The following is a 14,796-nucleotide window of genomic DNA, read 5'->3' as shown; positions in this document are numbered from 1 at the left end:
TTACTTCTGATCTGCTAAAAATGATATAATTTTTTCAAAGCATATGAACTATATAATGCATCATTCCAAGTTTTATCATGTATTCTGTTTCTAAATTAGTCTTCTCAGAATTTTTAAGCAAATCTGTCAATTAGTTTGAGTTTAAACAATTTTGGTTTCACTAGTTATCTTGAGTTCCTTCCTAAATACAGTACTGAATCCATCATTTCTTTATCTGTAGTTATCTGTCATAGTGAGTATTGCATACTTAACTTTCTTGTATAATGAATCTTAACTGAAATCTTTCACAAAGTCTACATTTGAAAAAAAAAAGTACTATAGTGGCTTTCTGCCATGTTTCTGTAAATAATATGTAGTCTTTTGAGTGATCAAACCAGCAGGATATATAAGTAAATCAGATACTCTGTTTCTGACTGCCTTCGTTCTTCCATCATCTGTGTCTTACGCTATGCCTGATGTACATCTGTGCTTGACGACTTCCTGATGGTAACCTTTTAATGCCACTATTTGTAAGGCAATACTGTAAATGAAGTAGGAATTTAGGTACGTCACTTAGCTGACGAGTTACTGTTCCTTTTTTGTTCAGTGGCACCTAACTGTTACCCAGTTCCAGTTTTATCAGGATGTGTCTTTATAGTGGCCAGATAACTGCATGATGCTCTAAACAAACATAAGAATCATCTGATTCCTGATGCTTAGCACTGCAATTGATCTCTCCACAAAGTTAAGATGACATTGATAATAAAAAAATGTTTTAAACCAGACACTGAATACTTTCAAATCATAGCTTTCTGATTTACCCTCTTACATTGTGGGTATATGACCTTTACACCTTTACATTTTTAAATACTAAAGGAAATTACTAGGCAATACCTAGCTGCTTTTTGATGCAGTTAAATTTCAAGTTATATAGAAGTATCTTGAAAGCATTAAACTGAAGGCATTTTAACATTAGAGCAACAGAGAAAGCAAATTATTTACAAAATTCAATAGTGTAAAGTCTGAATTTGAGCATTCAGTGTTACTTAGAAAAGCAAAACATGTAAGATGGGATATTTCTGAAGCATTTTTTTCTTTCTCGCCGATGCTAAAATTGCATTTTTTTAAATCTCATTTCACCCTGAACTCCTCTTGTCAGTAAAACAACATAATCACAGAAGTCTGGTTTATTGCTTTATAAAAAGGTAGGAATGAGATCATGTGCATTTTAACTCATGTACATGTCCTGGCTTGTACGTATGTGTACTGCTTCAGAGATATTAGGTCCTTCTGATACCTTTTTAGAAGACAGACAGATATGGAATGCACAAAAGATGGAAGTGTAGATTATTATGGTCTTGTTAAAAATAAATGCAATCCTTCTTTTGTAGCGGAGTGTGGTGGTCAAATTCATGCTGCTACATCAGGGCGCATTTTGTCCCCTGGTTACCCAGCACCATACGACAACAATCTTCATTGTACTTGGATTATTGAAGCGGATCCAGGAAAGACAATAAGGTACATGCTTAATTTCAATATTCATTGTTGACTTCAGTATTTGATAAATTGTAGTCTGTGCTTTACATTCTCACACTCTTCTACACATTTTTTTGTTTATTAACTCCTCCTTACGTTAATATAGTTGATGCTTGTCATGGTGGCATTTATGAGTGTCATCTCTCTAGGGAAGTTGAGTACCTTATTTGTGTAGGAGACAACTAGGGACCTGATTGAGAACTGTGAATTCCGTTAGATAAGATGGCTATAAATCTTCAGTGTGATAGAGTGGTGCACTGCTATATCTTTTTCTAGCTGTAAACAAACTAAAGTGCCAAGCTGTCAACTGTGGTTTCAAAATTCTTCCCTTGAGTCATTGTACTGCCATTCTTTGATATCTTACTGTCACAATAATTTGTTTTAAATATAATATAATTATTCAACACTATTTCTTAAATATGTTACCTCAAGCAGCTGTAAAGTTCCTGACTCTACCAGGAATGCTCAGATATCAGGTATCTTGGACCTTGTTAGGTATCTATCAGGAACTGTCTTTTTGCAGTGAATGCTTTGATCTGATGAGGATTTGACAATTAGCAGAAGCAACAGAGAGATTATTGCTATACAGCTTCATATATTAATGCAATCTGAAGGGCTTCAATTTTCCATTCCCCTTCTCTTCTGTCATATCATTATTAACATATATAAAATTTTGAAGTATGTATCAGACTTCTTCCCCATAATCAGTTTATAATACGACCAGCAATATCTCAGAAGATGTTGAGATTTTAATAAGAGAAGAATACAGGAGTGGGAAAAAGCTTAATAGATAAAGACTGGAAGATTTCTCCACATAGAGTAGTCAGCATAACAAAAAGATTTGGAAATTAGAACAATACAGATAATGAGGGAAACACAACTGGTGACTAATGCATGAAATAAATATACATGCCAAGAATTCAATGCTGTAATCTAGAACTTTTATTTCTATAGTGATTTATGAAAGGATAATGGAAGGATCAGTGAACTGAGGCAGAAGGAAAGTAGTAATACGAAAATAACTTTTAAAACTGTTTTTCCTTATCAGTTTGACGTACTGACAAAAAAGACTTTGCTTTTGATCTATACTTTGCTATTGATGAATAGCTAAATCACTCAAATAGAAGAAATACAAATATTTAGAGAACATTTCAGCTCAGTTTTTCTGTAGTAATACACAGATTTAAAAACTTTGAAATGGCAAGTTCTATTCAATATTCAAGCTAGCTTGTCCACTCTAAACAATAATTTGCTGTGAAAGCAAGAATGTAACAACATTTAACTTCTACTCAAGATAGATAATTTCTGTAATTTTAAAATAATTTATTGATATTAATATGTTTAATGATATGCATCAGGGATTAGTTTTATACTTCAGTAACAGGAAAGAAGTATCCATTAAGTGTGTTACTTCAGAATATTCGTTATTTATTAATTTCGAGCAAAAAGTTCATGACTAGCAAGCTGTTCCATTATTCAGTTTATGTGGACAAGAGTTTTAACTGATTGCTTAAATGAAAATTACTGCTTTTAAAAATTAAACAGACAAAAATATAAGCAAATGGCAAGTTATTCACTAGGAGTTTTTTTCCCTTTTTTATTCTTAATAATCCTGTTTCACTAAGCCAAATAATGAGTTTGTTCCATCATAGGTAATTTCAATGCATCATCTACATTTCAATAACAATTTCCAAATTAATTGTTTCCAATTAATGACAACTGTAATAAATAAATATTAACACAAAACTGTTTGAAATAAAAAAAAGAAGTTTTGATATTTACCTGTTAGATTTCTTGAATGTTAAAAATGTAAACAGTCAGAACTTTAAGCTGATGCACATATTTTGACTAATAACATAGCAGTCTTGAACACCTTTCTAAATCTAATACTTCACCTGGAGATAAATACAGATGATTCTATTGTAGTATAATGCTATTTTAAAATTAATTTTAACATAAGGCTAAGGTAGGATAGTACATTTTCTAGAATGACATGTTGAAAGAAAACGCCATCTCTGTGCTATGTATGCTACTGTGCAGTAGCTACTGCTTTTTTTCAATTGCATATAATTTAAGGCAATCAGTGTTCTTGGTATCCTCAGCCGAATAAGGAGAAGAGCTCTTTGATGAAATCATAGTTCTTATCCTTTACAATATTTATTATAAAAATAAGTTAATTTAGAGAACAAGTACTATATGCCCCATAATGGTGTTTTCTGTAGTTCAGGCATTTATAGAACAGAATAGCATCTCTTTCACAAAATCAGCTCATCCAACAGTAAAAATGGATAACTTTTCAGGATATCATTCCTTCTTCAGTCCTAAACAGCATCTCAAAATTAAGTACGCTTTGGGAATGATTGCTTAGAGTTTTGTGTAATGGTATTTAATGGGTAATGTACAGTGCTTTTACTTTCTCTTTTCAGTCTGCATTTTATTGTTTTTGACACTGAGGTTGCTCATGACATCTTGAAGGTATGGGATGGGCCTATAGAAAGCAACATACTTCTGAAGGAATGGAGTGGCTCAGCCCTTCCAGAGGATATTCACAGCACTTTCAACTCATTAACACTACAATTTGACAGTGACTTCTTCATCAGCAAATCAGGCTTCTCCATTCAGTTTTCAAGTATGTAAATACTTTTTCATCTCAAATACAGTAATAATAATATACACTATTTCTATATGCTATTCTTATATACATGAACAATGCTTCATCTTATAAGTTTCTCCATCTTAAAAAAGGATATTATATTATCTCAATTATTTGTATATTTATGCAAATAGCTAAGACTAGGGTGATTTTTTTTTATTTACTTTGAATGTTTAAGTGATCTTATTCCTTATTTTGTACAGCAACTGCATACCTAGCATTATCTAATTAACAATATTTAACAGGTCACAACAGGTTTGTACATACGTAAGTTTTCTTCTTCACTGATAGTTTTCAATGTTCCCACCAATCATCAGTAATAATATATTATTTCATGTTTATATCTTATGTTGTTTGGAGGGTTTTTTTCATCATAACATTGGTTGCATAATGCATCATTTTTATGACCTTAATCACTGTTTGTGGTTAAACTGAGTAATAAAATATATATTACTTTGTTGAAACATATTTTAAAATTTACTATTAAACTAATCAAATTCATCTTCAGGTCTAAAGTGAAAGCTCCTTTATATACAGAGGAATTATGATCAATATTGAAAAAGTGATCAATAATGTAAAACTGAGTATGTGGGGTTTTTCTATATTATGACTCAAGTGTTAAAGACAGAGGGTAGGATGGCAGGGAGCCTATATCATTGTCTTTGACTCAGTTGTTGCATCCTTATATATCTAGTTATAATATAGGGAAGTTTATTTCTGCTCAGGAACACAGAAAAACTGTAAATTAATAAAATGTGTGAGAATAGGAGTATTATTTAAAACATTTTCTTTAGATGCTGTCCTTCAGAACTAAAGGGAACTAATAAACTTTCAGTCATTACTTGCATGAGGAAATATACTTTGGGGGTTTCCTGGTCTGCATATAATGCATTTTACATGTTTATTTCATTTTGCTTGATTTTTTTTTTTTTTTTTTTTTTTAATGTTGTACCTCCCAAACCACAGTCTCTTTCATAAGGTCTAAGATACCTAGTTAAAAGTATGCAAAATTAACTAAGGACAAAGAACACAACAAATGTTTCCAAAACTTATGACCAGTGTGCTATATAATATTCCATTTTTCATGTTGCTTGAATAAAGTTAACTTTTACATTTGTGGAAATGAAGTGGTCTTTTTTTACTCTGTTAGGGTTAGCAAACATTTTATGTTGTATTATATGAAATGTTCATAAGTTTTTGCACAAGGAAAAGTTTTAGTTCATTTAGTTCATAAGTTTTAGCAGAAGGAAAATATTATATTTAAGCAGTTAGATTTAAAAACACGTTCTTTGACCTTCAGAGACACTTATAGTAAGTAGGAGACAATTTAATGCTTTAAGAGTGAAGAACTGATTTGGTCATCTTAGTATAATATCTGATGGATGCACTCAGTGATCATGTTGACAATTGTAGAGTATGTCTCACTGGAATTAATTGGAATTAGCGGTGAAGAACTGGATGCCTCAGCTCAAGTGAAGGGAATATATTAATGTTTCATCCACTCTGCTTGACAATTGAATGTTTTATTATATTTTAATGATAAGGAATAAAAAATATGTTTTAAAAAATATGTTAAGTAAATGTTCAATTGTTTCTTCTAAAAATCAGAGCTTTGTTTACTTAGTCTCCTTGGGGCAGTGGGCAGACCCCTGTGGCTTTGGTCTGTAAAGGATTTAAACTGATTAATCTATGATTAAGTGAGGATCTTGCATGCTTTATTATTCATCATGTGTTCAAACTGTGGGCCAGTTTATAGCAAAGCTGCACACAATATTGAACTTTCACTGCCTTAGTAGTTTGTAACTCACTGAATAAAATAATCTTGAGTTGCTTCAACTTTTTTTTTCTGGTAATTGCAGAAGATGTAGATGTTTTACTGCAAGTTCTATGAAGATAACTGCTCAAGTTTGGTGTCACTTGAAGGATTTTCAGATGTTGCATTTATTCATGAGTATATTTTATTTTAATATGAATTACGATCCAAGAAGTAAACTTCAGGTGCAGAATTGTACATGATTGGAAAACCTTCAGTAATACGGACCTTTTACACATTCAGCTTCTGTATTGGGTTATGCAATTGGGATGAGTGTCCATGTCAATGAATCCCTACGTAAGGGGTCATATAAAGGCTATTCTTCTGAGAGTATTGGGTCAAATGCACAGCTTAAAGACAAAGCTTTAAAATGCTAACCTTCTGCTGGACAATTTGTTTCACTGTGCTGTGAATGTGCTGATCACTTTCTATATTTGCCCTCTAGAATATCCTTATTGCATCTGCCCCAAAAAGAGGTACTATGAGAGGACAGTATGAGATTGATCAGAAAATATCACCTATAAATTATTTACTCTTTATTGTAAATGTAATTAAAGGTATTTTTAGTGGAAAAATATGTGCCTGAAGCTTATGAAATGTTTGAACACTATTAGAAGTGTCTTTTCTTGCCCACTCAGCTCAGCACGTAGAGCAGAGGACACGAACTGACAAGAGTGATTATGTTAATTGTAATCAGTCTAATGCTTTTCATTAAAACTTAATTACCATTTAATCATGCATAAAAGGACAAAAAATGGAGTTCACTGTACAAAATTGACCTTTACTCTGGGGGTTAAATACATTTTAACTATGTATTACAAGCCAGGGATGTCAACCAACTCTTTCTGGTTGTGATACAAAAAGTGAAAACAAGAAGATTGTAAGCAGATATGATATTTAGTTTCTTTACTCCAAAGAAACAAAGTTACTGGCAGCAAAAACTTGCTGCCTAAGCAAACCATAAAACTAAGTTTTCTGACATATTTTAATTCTGTCCTACATGTCTAAGGTAAACAGGATAAATATCCCTCTGAAGTTGTGTTTTTCTTTTTATCACCTATAGGTCTAGATATACTAGCATACACTACATCTGAAATTTCTGGACATCTAAGGGCAGGTGAAATTAATCCTGCCCATCTTTTCACAGATTTCTAGTTCCCTTTTAGATGCCATAGGATATCCTTGTTGGTCTCCATCTGCCACTCCAGAAGGTCACACACCCATAAGTCCTTGGTTGTATCTTCCAGCCCTGTGCAAATACCTTGGATATTGTAAGGCATCTCAATGAGACAAGCCACCTATGTTGAAACAGATTAATCTTGCCCTGAATGTTTAATCTTCAACTACTCTAGTCTTCTGGAGGCACTTGGATCTCATGCTAGTGGATGGTCCATTGCTTTTACTGACCTGAAGCTTATTTTATTGAGAGCATTTTATATCTAACCATATAATTTATTTACTTTATATTTAACAAAACCAATAGAAATGGGATATGATAGGAACAATATGAGCAGTTGCCAATATCATTCTTACAGACTCAGCCTTATTTTAACAATCCCAAATAGTAGTTGCAACATTACAGTCTAGCCTTTTTTCATGAAGTAAATTCTCATCTGTTGTAGCTTAAGAGAACAGTATCCTTTTCTTAAGCTAAATGATGCATTCATAGTTCCTTGGCTAGTTTTGTAGATTTTGCTCCTCAAGGCTATAATACATCAAAGGATTATTCACTCTTGTTGTAATGGAAAAAACATATTTGGAAATGTCTGGCTTTTCTACAGTCCTACCCACATCTGATTGTTTCCTATGCTTACTGCTGGTTCTGTGGCACTGTTAATTTCTCTTCGTCATAGTATTCTGTAAGCATAGACTCTAATTAACAATATACCTAGCTCTGCTTTTGTGTGAACAGAAATGTTATCTTTCTTTGGATTATACAGAACAATGGGTAAAAAATTAATAAAGTAACAAGGAGATTTTTTTTCTCAATTTCTTTGTAAGATTTCTATCTTGTTAGAAGTACTTCAGATATTTATTTTATTAAAAGTGCAGATACAAAATGAAGGCATATGTATAGTTGGCTTGGTCTATGTTTTTTGGCTTTTTTCTGTTTTTTTTTTCTTCCAATAGTTTTAAAATTTACCCTTGTGAATGCAGATAAAAGCAGCGATGAGTAAAGATGCCCAACTAAACAACATAAGTCATCAATTATGATAGTAAAAATAAACAAGTTATACCAGCCAGCTAATTAGAACAATGATTTGGAAATTATTGTATCTGATGTTGATACATCTGTTGATAACTTGCTTCCTCTGACAAGAGCTTAAGCATCAGTGGTTCTATGTTTGATAGTTCCTAATGACACTGGGCATAATCTGGCAAATCTGTTTAGGAGATGATGCTTGCTTCTGCCCAGTTTTGTAATTCCATTTGACCATTTGTTTGTCTAAAGTAACTATGACAATAACTGTGTCACCTATTGAACTGTCAGAATACTGTTGTAAATTGTTCTTTCATTGCTGAGATATTTTTCATCATTTGCCTAATGGCCTGAGTTACTACATTAAAGTAGTATACGCATTTCCATGACAGAATCTTCATCGCTAAGATTTGTCATGCAACTGTTCCAGTTTGATTCACAGCTAAATTATCAAGAAAAGGGGGTTAGAACAAAAGCATATTTTAAAAGAAATTCACATATACATAATCAGATATATGCCTTGCTAACTAAATACATTTTGAGTTCAAAGAAAATGAAAACCATTAAAATATTCCTTGCTAAAATAAATAAAAGGACATAAGAATTTTATATTCTTGTAAAGTGTATAACCTAATCATTTCACAGTTCAGTCTCTTCTCTTGATTTCTGTGATGCTATAAATGTTGCATTACGTGCTCACAGTAACACAGTTTCATGCTGAACTGTGTCATAGCATTCTTATCCATCACGTAAACCATAGCCAGGACAAGGCATCTTCAGCCTCATAGAAGGCAGCGATTCTTCATTTGGTTTCTGTGAAAATAAGTGGAAATGAAAATTTTCGGTCAATTTCTTTGTCTCTAACCCTGTGAGCTTTTGCACTTCAGACTTAATGAAATAGACTACATTAGCATTTGAGTTTCTTTTTTCTTTACATTCTCGGGCAATATAGGACATGTAAATGTGAGGTTGAATCTAATTTGCGCTTTTCTTAGTCTATACATTTATGTATATTATGTGAGATACTTTTTAGATAGAAAATACTATTATTTAACATCTGGAAATTTAAAAAAAAAAAAAAAAAAAAAATTCTTAAGTCCTTCTCAGAGAGGAGTCTAGGTGAGGCTGGATCCAGAGTTAGCCTCAGGGTTAGTCAGTGGTTTATGTTTAAACAGTTAGACATCTGGAATCAATCCTTTATATCACTTAGCTAAGACTACAAAGTTTCAGTGCACTTGTTCCCAATTCACTTACTGAGCATCTGATGCAATAATTAATCTTTTAACCTCGGGGTGTGACCTTGAGAGGCATCCCTACACAAGGGCAGTTCTCAGCGTGCAGACCATTGCTGTGCAGGAGATCTCAAAGGGCTTTAGGCTGTCCACTATTTACAGAGTAAGATGATTGACTCATAGTCATATTTGCATGCCAGCTGCAGATGCTACTTTTTTCCAAATTTGGTTTGAGTCAGAGAGTCAGACATGGACCATTTCTGTGGCCAGGGGAGATGGGGCATTACCATAAATTAGCCCTTGGCTGTCATGTTATTATCTGTCTCTCCCGAATACACGTTGCACCTTGAGCTGGAGGGACGGTTATCACTGATCACAATTATGGGAAAAGGCCAGGTTGGTGGTGTGGGGGAGCACACCACTATAAGATCCTAAGTGCAATCAAACAGCTTTGATATGCCAAAATCCTTCTCAAACCTATTATACAAGCATAATACACTACACAAAGGGAAGCTTGTGCATTGCCTGCAATTCACAAGCCTAACTGCTGAAAGTTCTTTGTTATTTTTATAACCATATGGAGTAGAAAAAATAGTGTCTGCAGCACAATACTACAGCAAATGGCTTACCTGATTGTTTATCACAGACATAGTGAAAATAATATTGATGATGGTGATTTTTTTTTCTTGACCTACAATAGATTACAGGATAAACAAACTGATATAAAAACAAGTGTCCTTCAGGTGAAAGATAAATTAGGCAGAAATCTAACATGTTGCTCACAAGGCTACAGACACACAAAAATATAGTGTCATATTCTCAAAAGCCATCTATTGATCTTCAGTGTAGTTCTAAATCAAATTTCAAAAATGTAATTTGGGGGCCAAATCCAAATTAAAATCTAAAATGGGATTCTGGAAGGTTATTAAATTAAAAACAGAGAGGCTTAACACAGTGGCTGCCTACATATGGAGGTCTGAAACCTCTCTAGCAATCTGTGTTTTTCCCAGCTGCCCATTCTTCTGGCACCCACCTTGAGTTCCATCTTGAGGGTACTCAGAAGCCTGTTTGACTCTGAGCAGATGAGACAGTAAGAAACGGGTAATCTGTACAGGGTGTTACTCTATAACCTATTGAGTATCATGTAGCCTACTGCTTAGAACATGTGCAAAAACTGAGAAGCAAATATTTAGTTATTTTCCAGAGTAATGGAATTCAAATCCCTTCTCCTGGCTATACCATTTTAGGCACCTAATTTTTCTCAGTCATTTCTAAAAAGTCTAACTATGGAATTCGGTTTGATTTAGCATCTTTGAGTCTAAAATGTAGTTGTTGCTTTCCCTGCATTACAGCATATATTTTAATTTTTCAGCTTCAAGTTTCTGAATTCATCAGTTGTTTGTTGGGGTTTTTTTGTTTGTTTGTTTTGGTGTGTGTGTGTGTGTGTGTTTGATTGGTTGGTTGGTTGGTTTGCTTTGGTTTTTAGTTCCATATGACAATGTTACATCATAGCATGAGCATGACTTTTTGCATAAAAATATAAGATAGATATTAATTTCATGTCTGTATATTAGTGTAGGGTCTGAAAATAAAAGAGCTTGTTATAAAAGAAAAATGATGACAGAAGAACTGGTGATTTTTAATGTCCGGATTTCTTATCAATGCATGTACCCTCTATGCCCTTCAGGTATTTGCACAATACCAAATGAAGCAATAGTAGACTTGTAATTTTCGTGCAGTTACAGAACCCCTTGGGAAACTTGAGTTGTAAAACAACTTGGAAAGGAGACAAGTTGAAAAGTTGGCAGCCTGTCTAAATGTTCACTTTTTTGGATGATACATGAGTGCTTAAATATCTGCTGTATTGTTTGATTAAGATCAAGTGTATTCAGCATGATAAAAAGGTTGTTAGTTTCAAATATACAAAATAACTTCTGTGGCTGCAAGAACAAAGGCGTGAAGAACATTTTGGTGCTTATAAAACATCTCTCATTGTTTTTGAAGTTTAGAACTTTGTATATAAGAAATGGAGATTAATAGTGAAATGAATATTAAAAGCGATCAGTCCTTTGCAATTGGTGCACATTTGACACAGTCAAAGTGGGCAAAATGTTATTTGCTACAATACTATATTGCATAACCTTTTAAGAAGAAAATGAACATATTCAGAGATTTGTAAAAAAAACCCTACCGATTAATGACAAAGATGGGTTTATGATTCTTTAACACATATGCACTATGATGAACCATTTTTTAGAGCTGTTTTTGTCTATCAAATAAGAAATAACTTTTCTGACATCACGACTATGCCTTACTTCCCCTGTGGCCGAGTATACATTTAGTAAACTGCACTAATATAGGATGTCAGATAAAATGTCAGAGTGATGCCTGGGGAGTGCTTACTTGTTAGCAGTGACAGCCGTTACTTTCAATCTCGTATTGATGCTTATAAATTCTGGTGGAAAAATGTCCACCACTGTTAAAAAAAACTGCCTTGTTTTTTACTTCACTTAGATATGGTAACCATCTGAAGGTACAAGTTGTACTATTTGGGAATGTACTTGGGAATGGAAACAAGGTAAAAAAATTATGAATCAGGCAGTGTTAAGCAAAGCACCTTGAAAAGACATCAGATGTAGAATTGAGATGGTTATGAATCAGTTTAAGAATTATTCAATTGTCTTATGCATGAGTGCACAAGTATATGTGGTTCATATTAAAAAAAAAAGACAACAATTTAATATTGATGTTTCACATTTTTCAAGGATATCCCTTACAGTACTGGAAATGAGCAGAAGGGTATAGTGTAGCAGTTTTTTAAAAAAATCTTTGGCCTGGATTTAAGAAGTTTGGTTGAATTAAGATGATGACTTACTTCTAGGTGTACATCAATGTCATTAATGGTGATTGTGACAATGGATTGTGAACACCTATTTAGGCTTTTGATCACAATTGTGTAAATTCTTTAAAAAAGACATGTTTGGGTGGAGCAGCCTGGAGTGGTAGGAAACAGACTGAAGTTCAGTGATTTAGGGACAGTAGCCTCCAGAGACCTTGCCTTGGGAAGTCTGCAGTTTTTACTGCAACTCTGGATATTGAATGCCTGAAAATAGTAGAAGAGACCTGGAATCTTCAACAAATCCATAGTCAATGTAGATTTGTGTATCCACTTTCTGGAATATTATTTACTTTAAGTCATACCATACTGATTGTTCTGCTCAGTTTAACATTGTGTTTTAGATTAATTTATTTCTTTACGAGGCAAAATTCATATCCAAACTCAGGAGACTGATCATAGGTGAGATACTTTGCTTAAATTCAATTTGAGCATACTCTGAGAAAGTTGTTTCTTGCCTCTGAAATAGGAACTTCAGGGCTACATAAAACTGCTATTTGATTCAGCCAGCTGTGTAAACATAGCATTTGTATGCTGCAGGACATTAAGTCTATAAACCAATGTTATTTATATTATGATAACCTATTTCACAAACAGCATCAAAGTGCATGAAGAAATTTTTTTATATAACCAGAACATTAGAGTGCGAAAAGCAGTTACTAGCTCTTTTGATGTATTAACTGGACCAAAAAAGGAAACTGGCAGGAAGCCAGATAATGATGTATCTCAGTGGGCAGATTCTCATAAAGAAACAAAGTGCCTTCCTATAGTATCTACACCTTAAAGCTTTTATTTCATCCTTCCATTACAGCTTCTATTGCATCAACCTGTAATGATCCTGGGACACCACAGAATGGCACTAGATATGGAGACAGCAGAGAGCCTGGAGACACGACCACTTTTCAGTGTGACCCTGGCTATCAGCTTCAAGGACAGGCTAAAATTATATGTGTACAACTGAATAACCGATTCTTCTGGCAACCTGATCCTCCTACATGCATAGGTAATAAGATGAAATGTTAGTCTCCATTTAAGATTAATACGGGTCAGATTTCTTGTTCAACTAGTGGGCATATGATGCTTATACTGGAGTGATGCTCTTTGCCAGAACCTAGTTATTTTGTAATTATGGTTATTGACAGCCTTATTCTCAAGATTAACACTATTTTGGATGTATTTTCTTACTCTTTTCTAGTATTTAAACTTCATACAAGTTTAAAATTGACAAAGTCTAATAGAAATCTTTAAATTGAAGAGGTGATTTGGATAAAAAAAGAAAAAATTTAATAATTTAAATTATCTCATTAGAATGGTCTTCTATATAATAATTTAGTTACATAAACTGTGGCGCATTATTTATCCTGAAAAAATTCCCAGTTCTCTTAGAGATTAAATACACATCCTGTGCAATCCCTAGGAAGCTAAAGATCTTTTTTTCTGAAGCAGGATGCTTGTTGGGAAGGGTAGATGTAGAGAAGGGGGTCCATGTGACAACGTTGTTGAAAGAAATGAGATATATTTCCGTAACACCAGGGGAGACTGGGAGATCTTCTTTCTTTGAAACACGTTTTGGTTCTTGGTTCCATAGTTATATATGGCATAAATGTTTCTTCATGGTTATGGTCAGTAGACTAATAATTACAGACCTAGAATTCTTATTGAAATGTATTTTAAGGTCATCAGTGTAGCTCTTCTAAGATTAATCAACATCCGCAAAAAATTATTTGCTAGGTATAGTATTTTTTTTTTAATTATTTTATTTCCTTTATTTTATTTTATTTTACTTTATTTTATTTTATTTTATTTTATTTTATTTTATTTTATTTTATTTTATTTTATTTTATTTTATTTTATCATAATTAAATAAGGACTTATTTTAATGATCCAAAAACCCAGGTGCAATATGTTTTAACAGCACTGAAATTAGTGTAGTGTTTTTCCTTTCTACAAGCTATTTTGGAGAGAGCCTCCAAAAATCCCCAAACAGCTGAAGTCCTTCTGTTTCTCTGAAGTGTTTACAAATATCTCAAAAATACTGGGAAGGATTCAGGATAATGCAAGATGGTGTCTCTAACCCTATATCATCTAGGAAAATTGGAGGGGCATATGATCTGGATATTGTCTTCTGGATATCTTGTGTGCAGGGTATAAATAACAGTATTAAAATGTTTACTAAACATACTGGGATGACCCACAAATAAAAATATGTATATAAAAATATTTTTAAAAAGTTATCTGGTGTCAAAAGAAATAAGAAAATATAGAAGGAAAGAAAGAGAGATCTACCTTTGGGCAATAAGTATCTATTGTTATTCTTCTATATATTCAAGGTGACTTTGGAGGGGAAAGCAGATTAAAATAATCTTTACTGTAGACATGATAATATTAGAAAATTTATGGGTTCTTTAAAGCCATTATATGTCATTTTAAAAATTACCATAAAGTCCTTATTTCAGTATGCTGACTTATAAATGAAAAATTATTCAC

The 14,796-nt window shown here is 33.1% G+C and overlaps 1 protein-coding gene across 1 annotated transcript in view; it reads left to right on the top strand.

The window, feature by feature from the left end:
• The window catches only part of CSMD1 (CUB and Sushi multiple domains 1), a gene marked incomplete at its 5' end in the record, with an annotated part of 1,071,510 nt that overhangs the window by 877,567 nt on the left and 179,147 nt on the right, over positions 1 to 14,796 (top strand). Inside the window, 3 exons of the mRNA XM_080341955.1 lie at positions 1,371 to 1,497; positions 3,942 to 4,144; positions 13,121 to 13,312. Of these exons, the coding sequence (XP_080198081.1) occupies positions 1,371 to 1,497; positions 3,942 to 4,144; positions 13,121 to 13,312 (522 nt within the window). The remainder of the gene's footprint in view (positions 1 to 1,370; positions 1,498 to 3,941; positions 4,145 to 13,120; positions 13,313 to 14,796) is intronic.

Source organism: Nesoenas mayeri (assembly GCF_963082525.1).
Source record: "Nesoenas mayeri genome assembly, chromosome: 3".
NCBI lineage: Eukaryota > Metazoa > Chordata > Aves > Columbiformes > Columbidae > Nesoenas > Nesoenas mayeri.
Note: the sequence above shows the minus strand (reverse complement) of the source record. Positions and strands in the feature narration are given on the sequence as shown.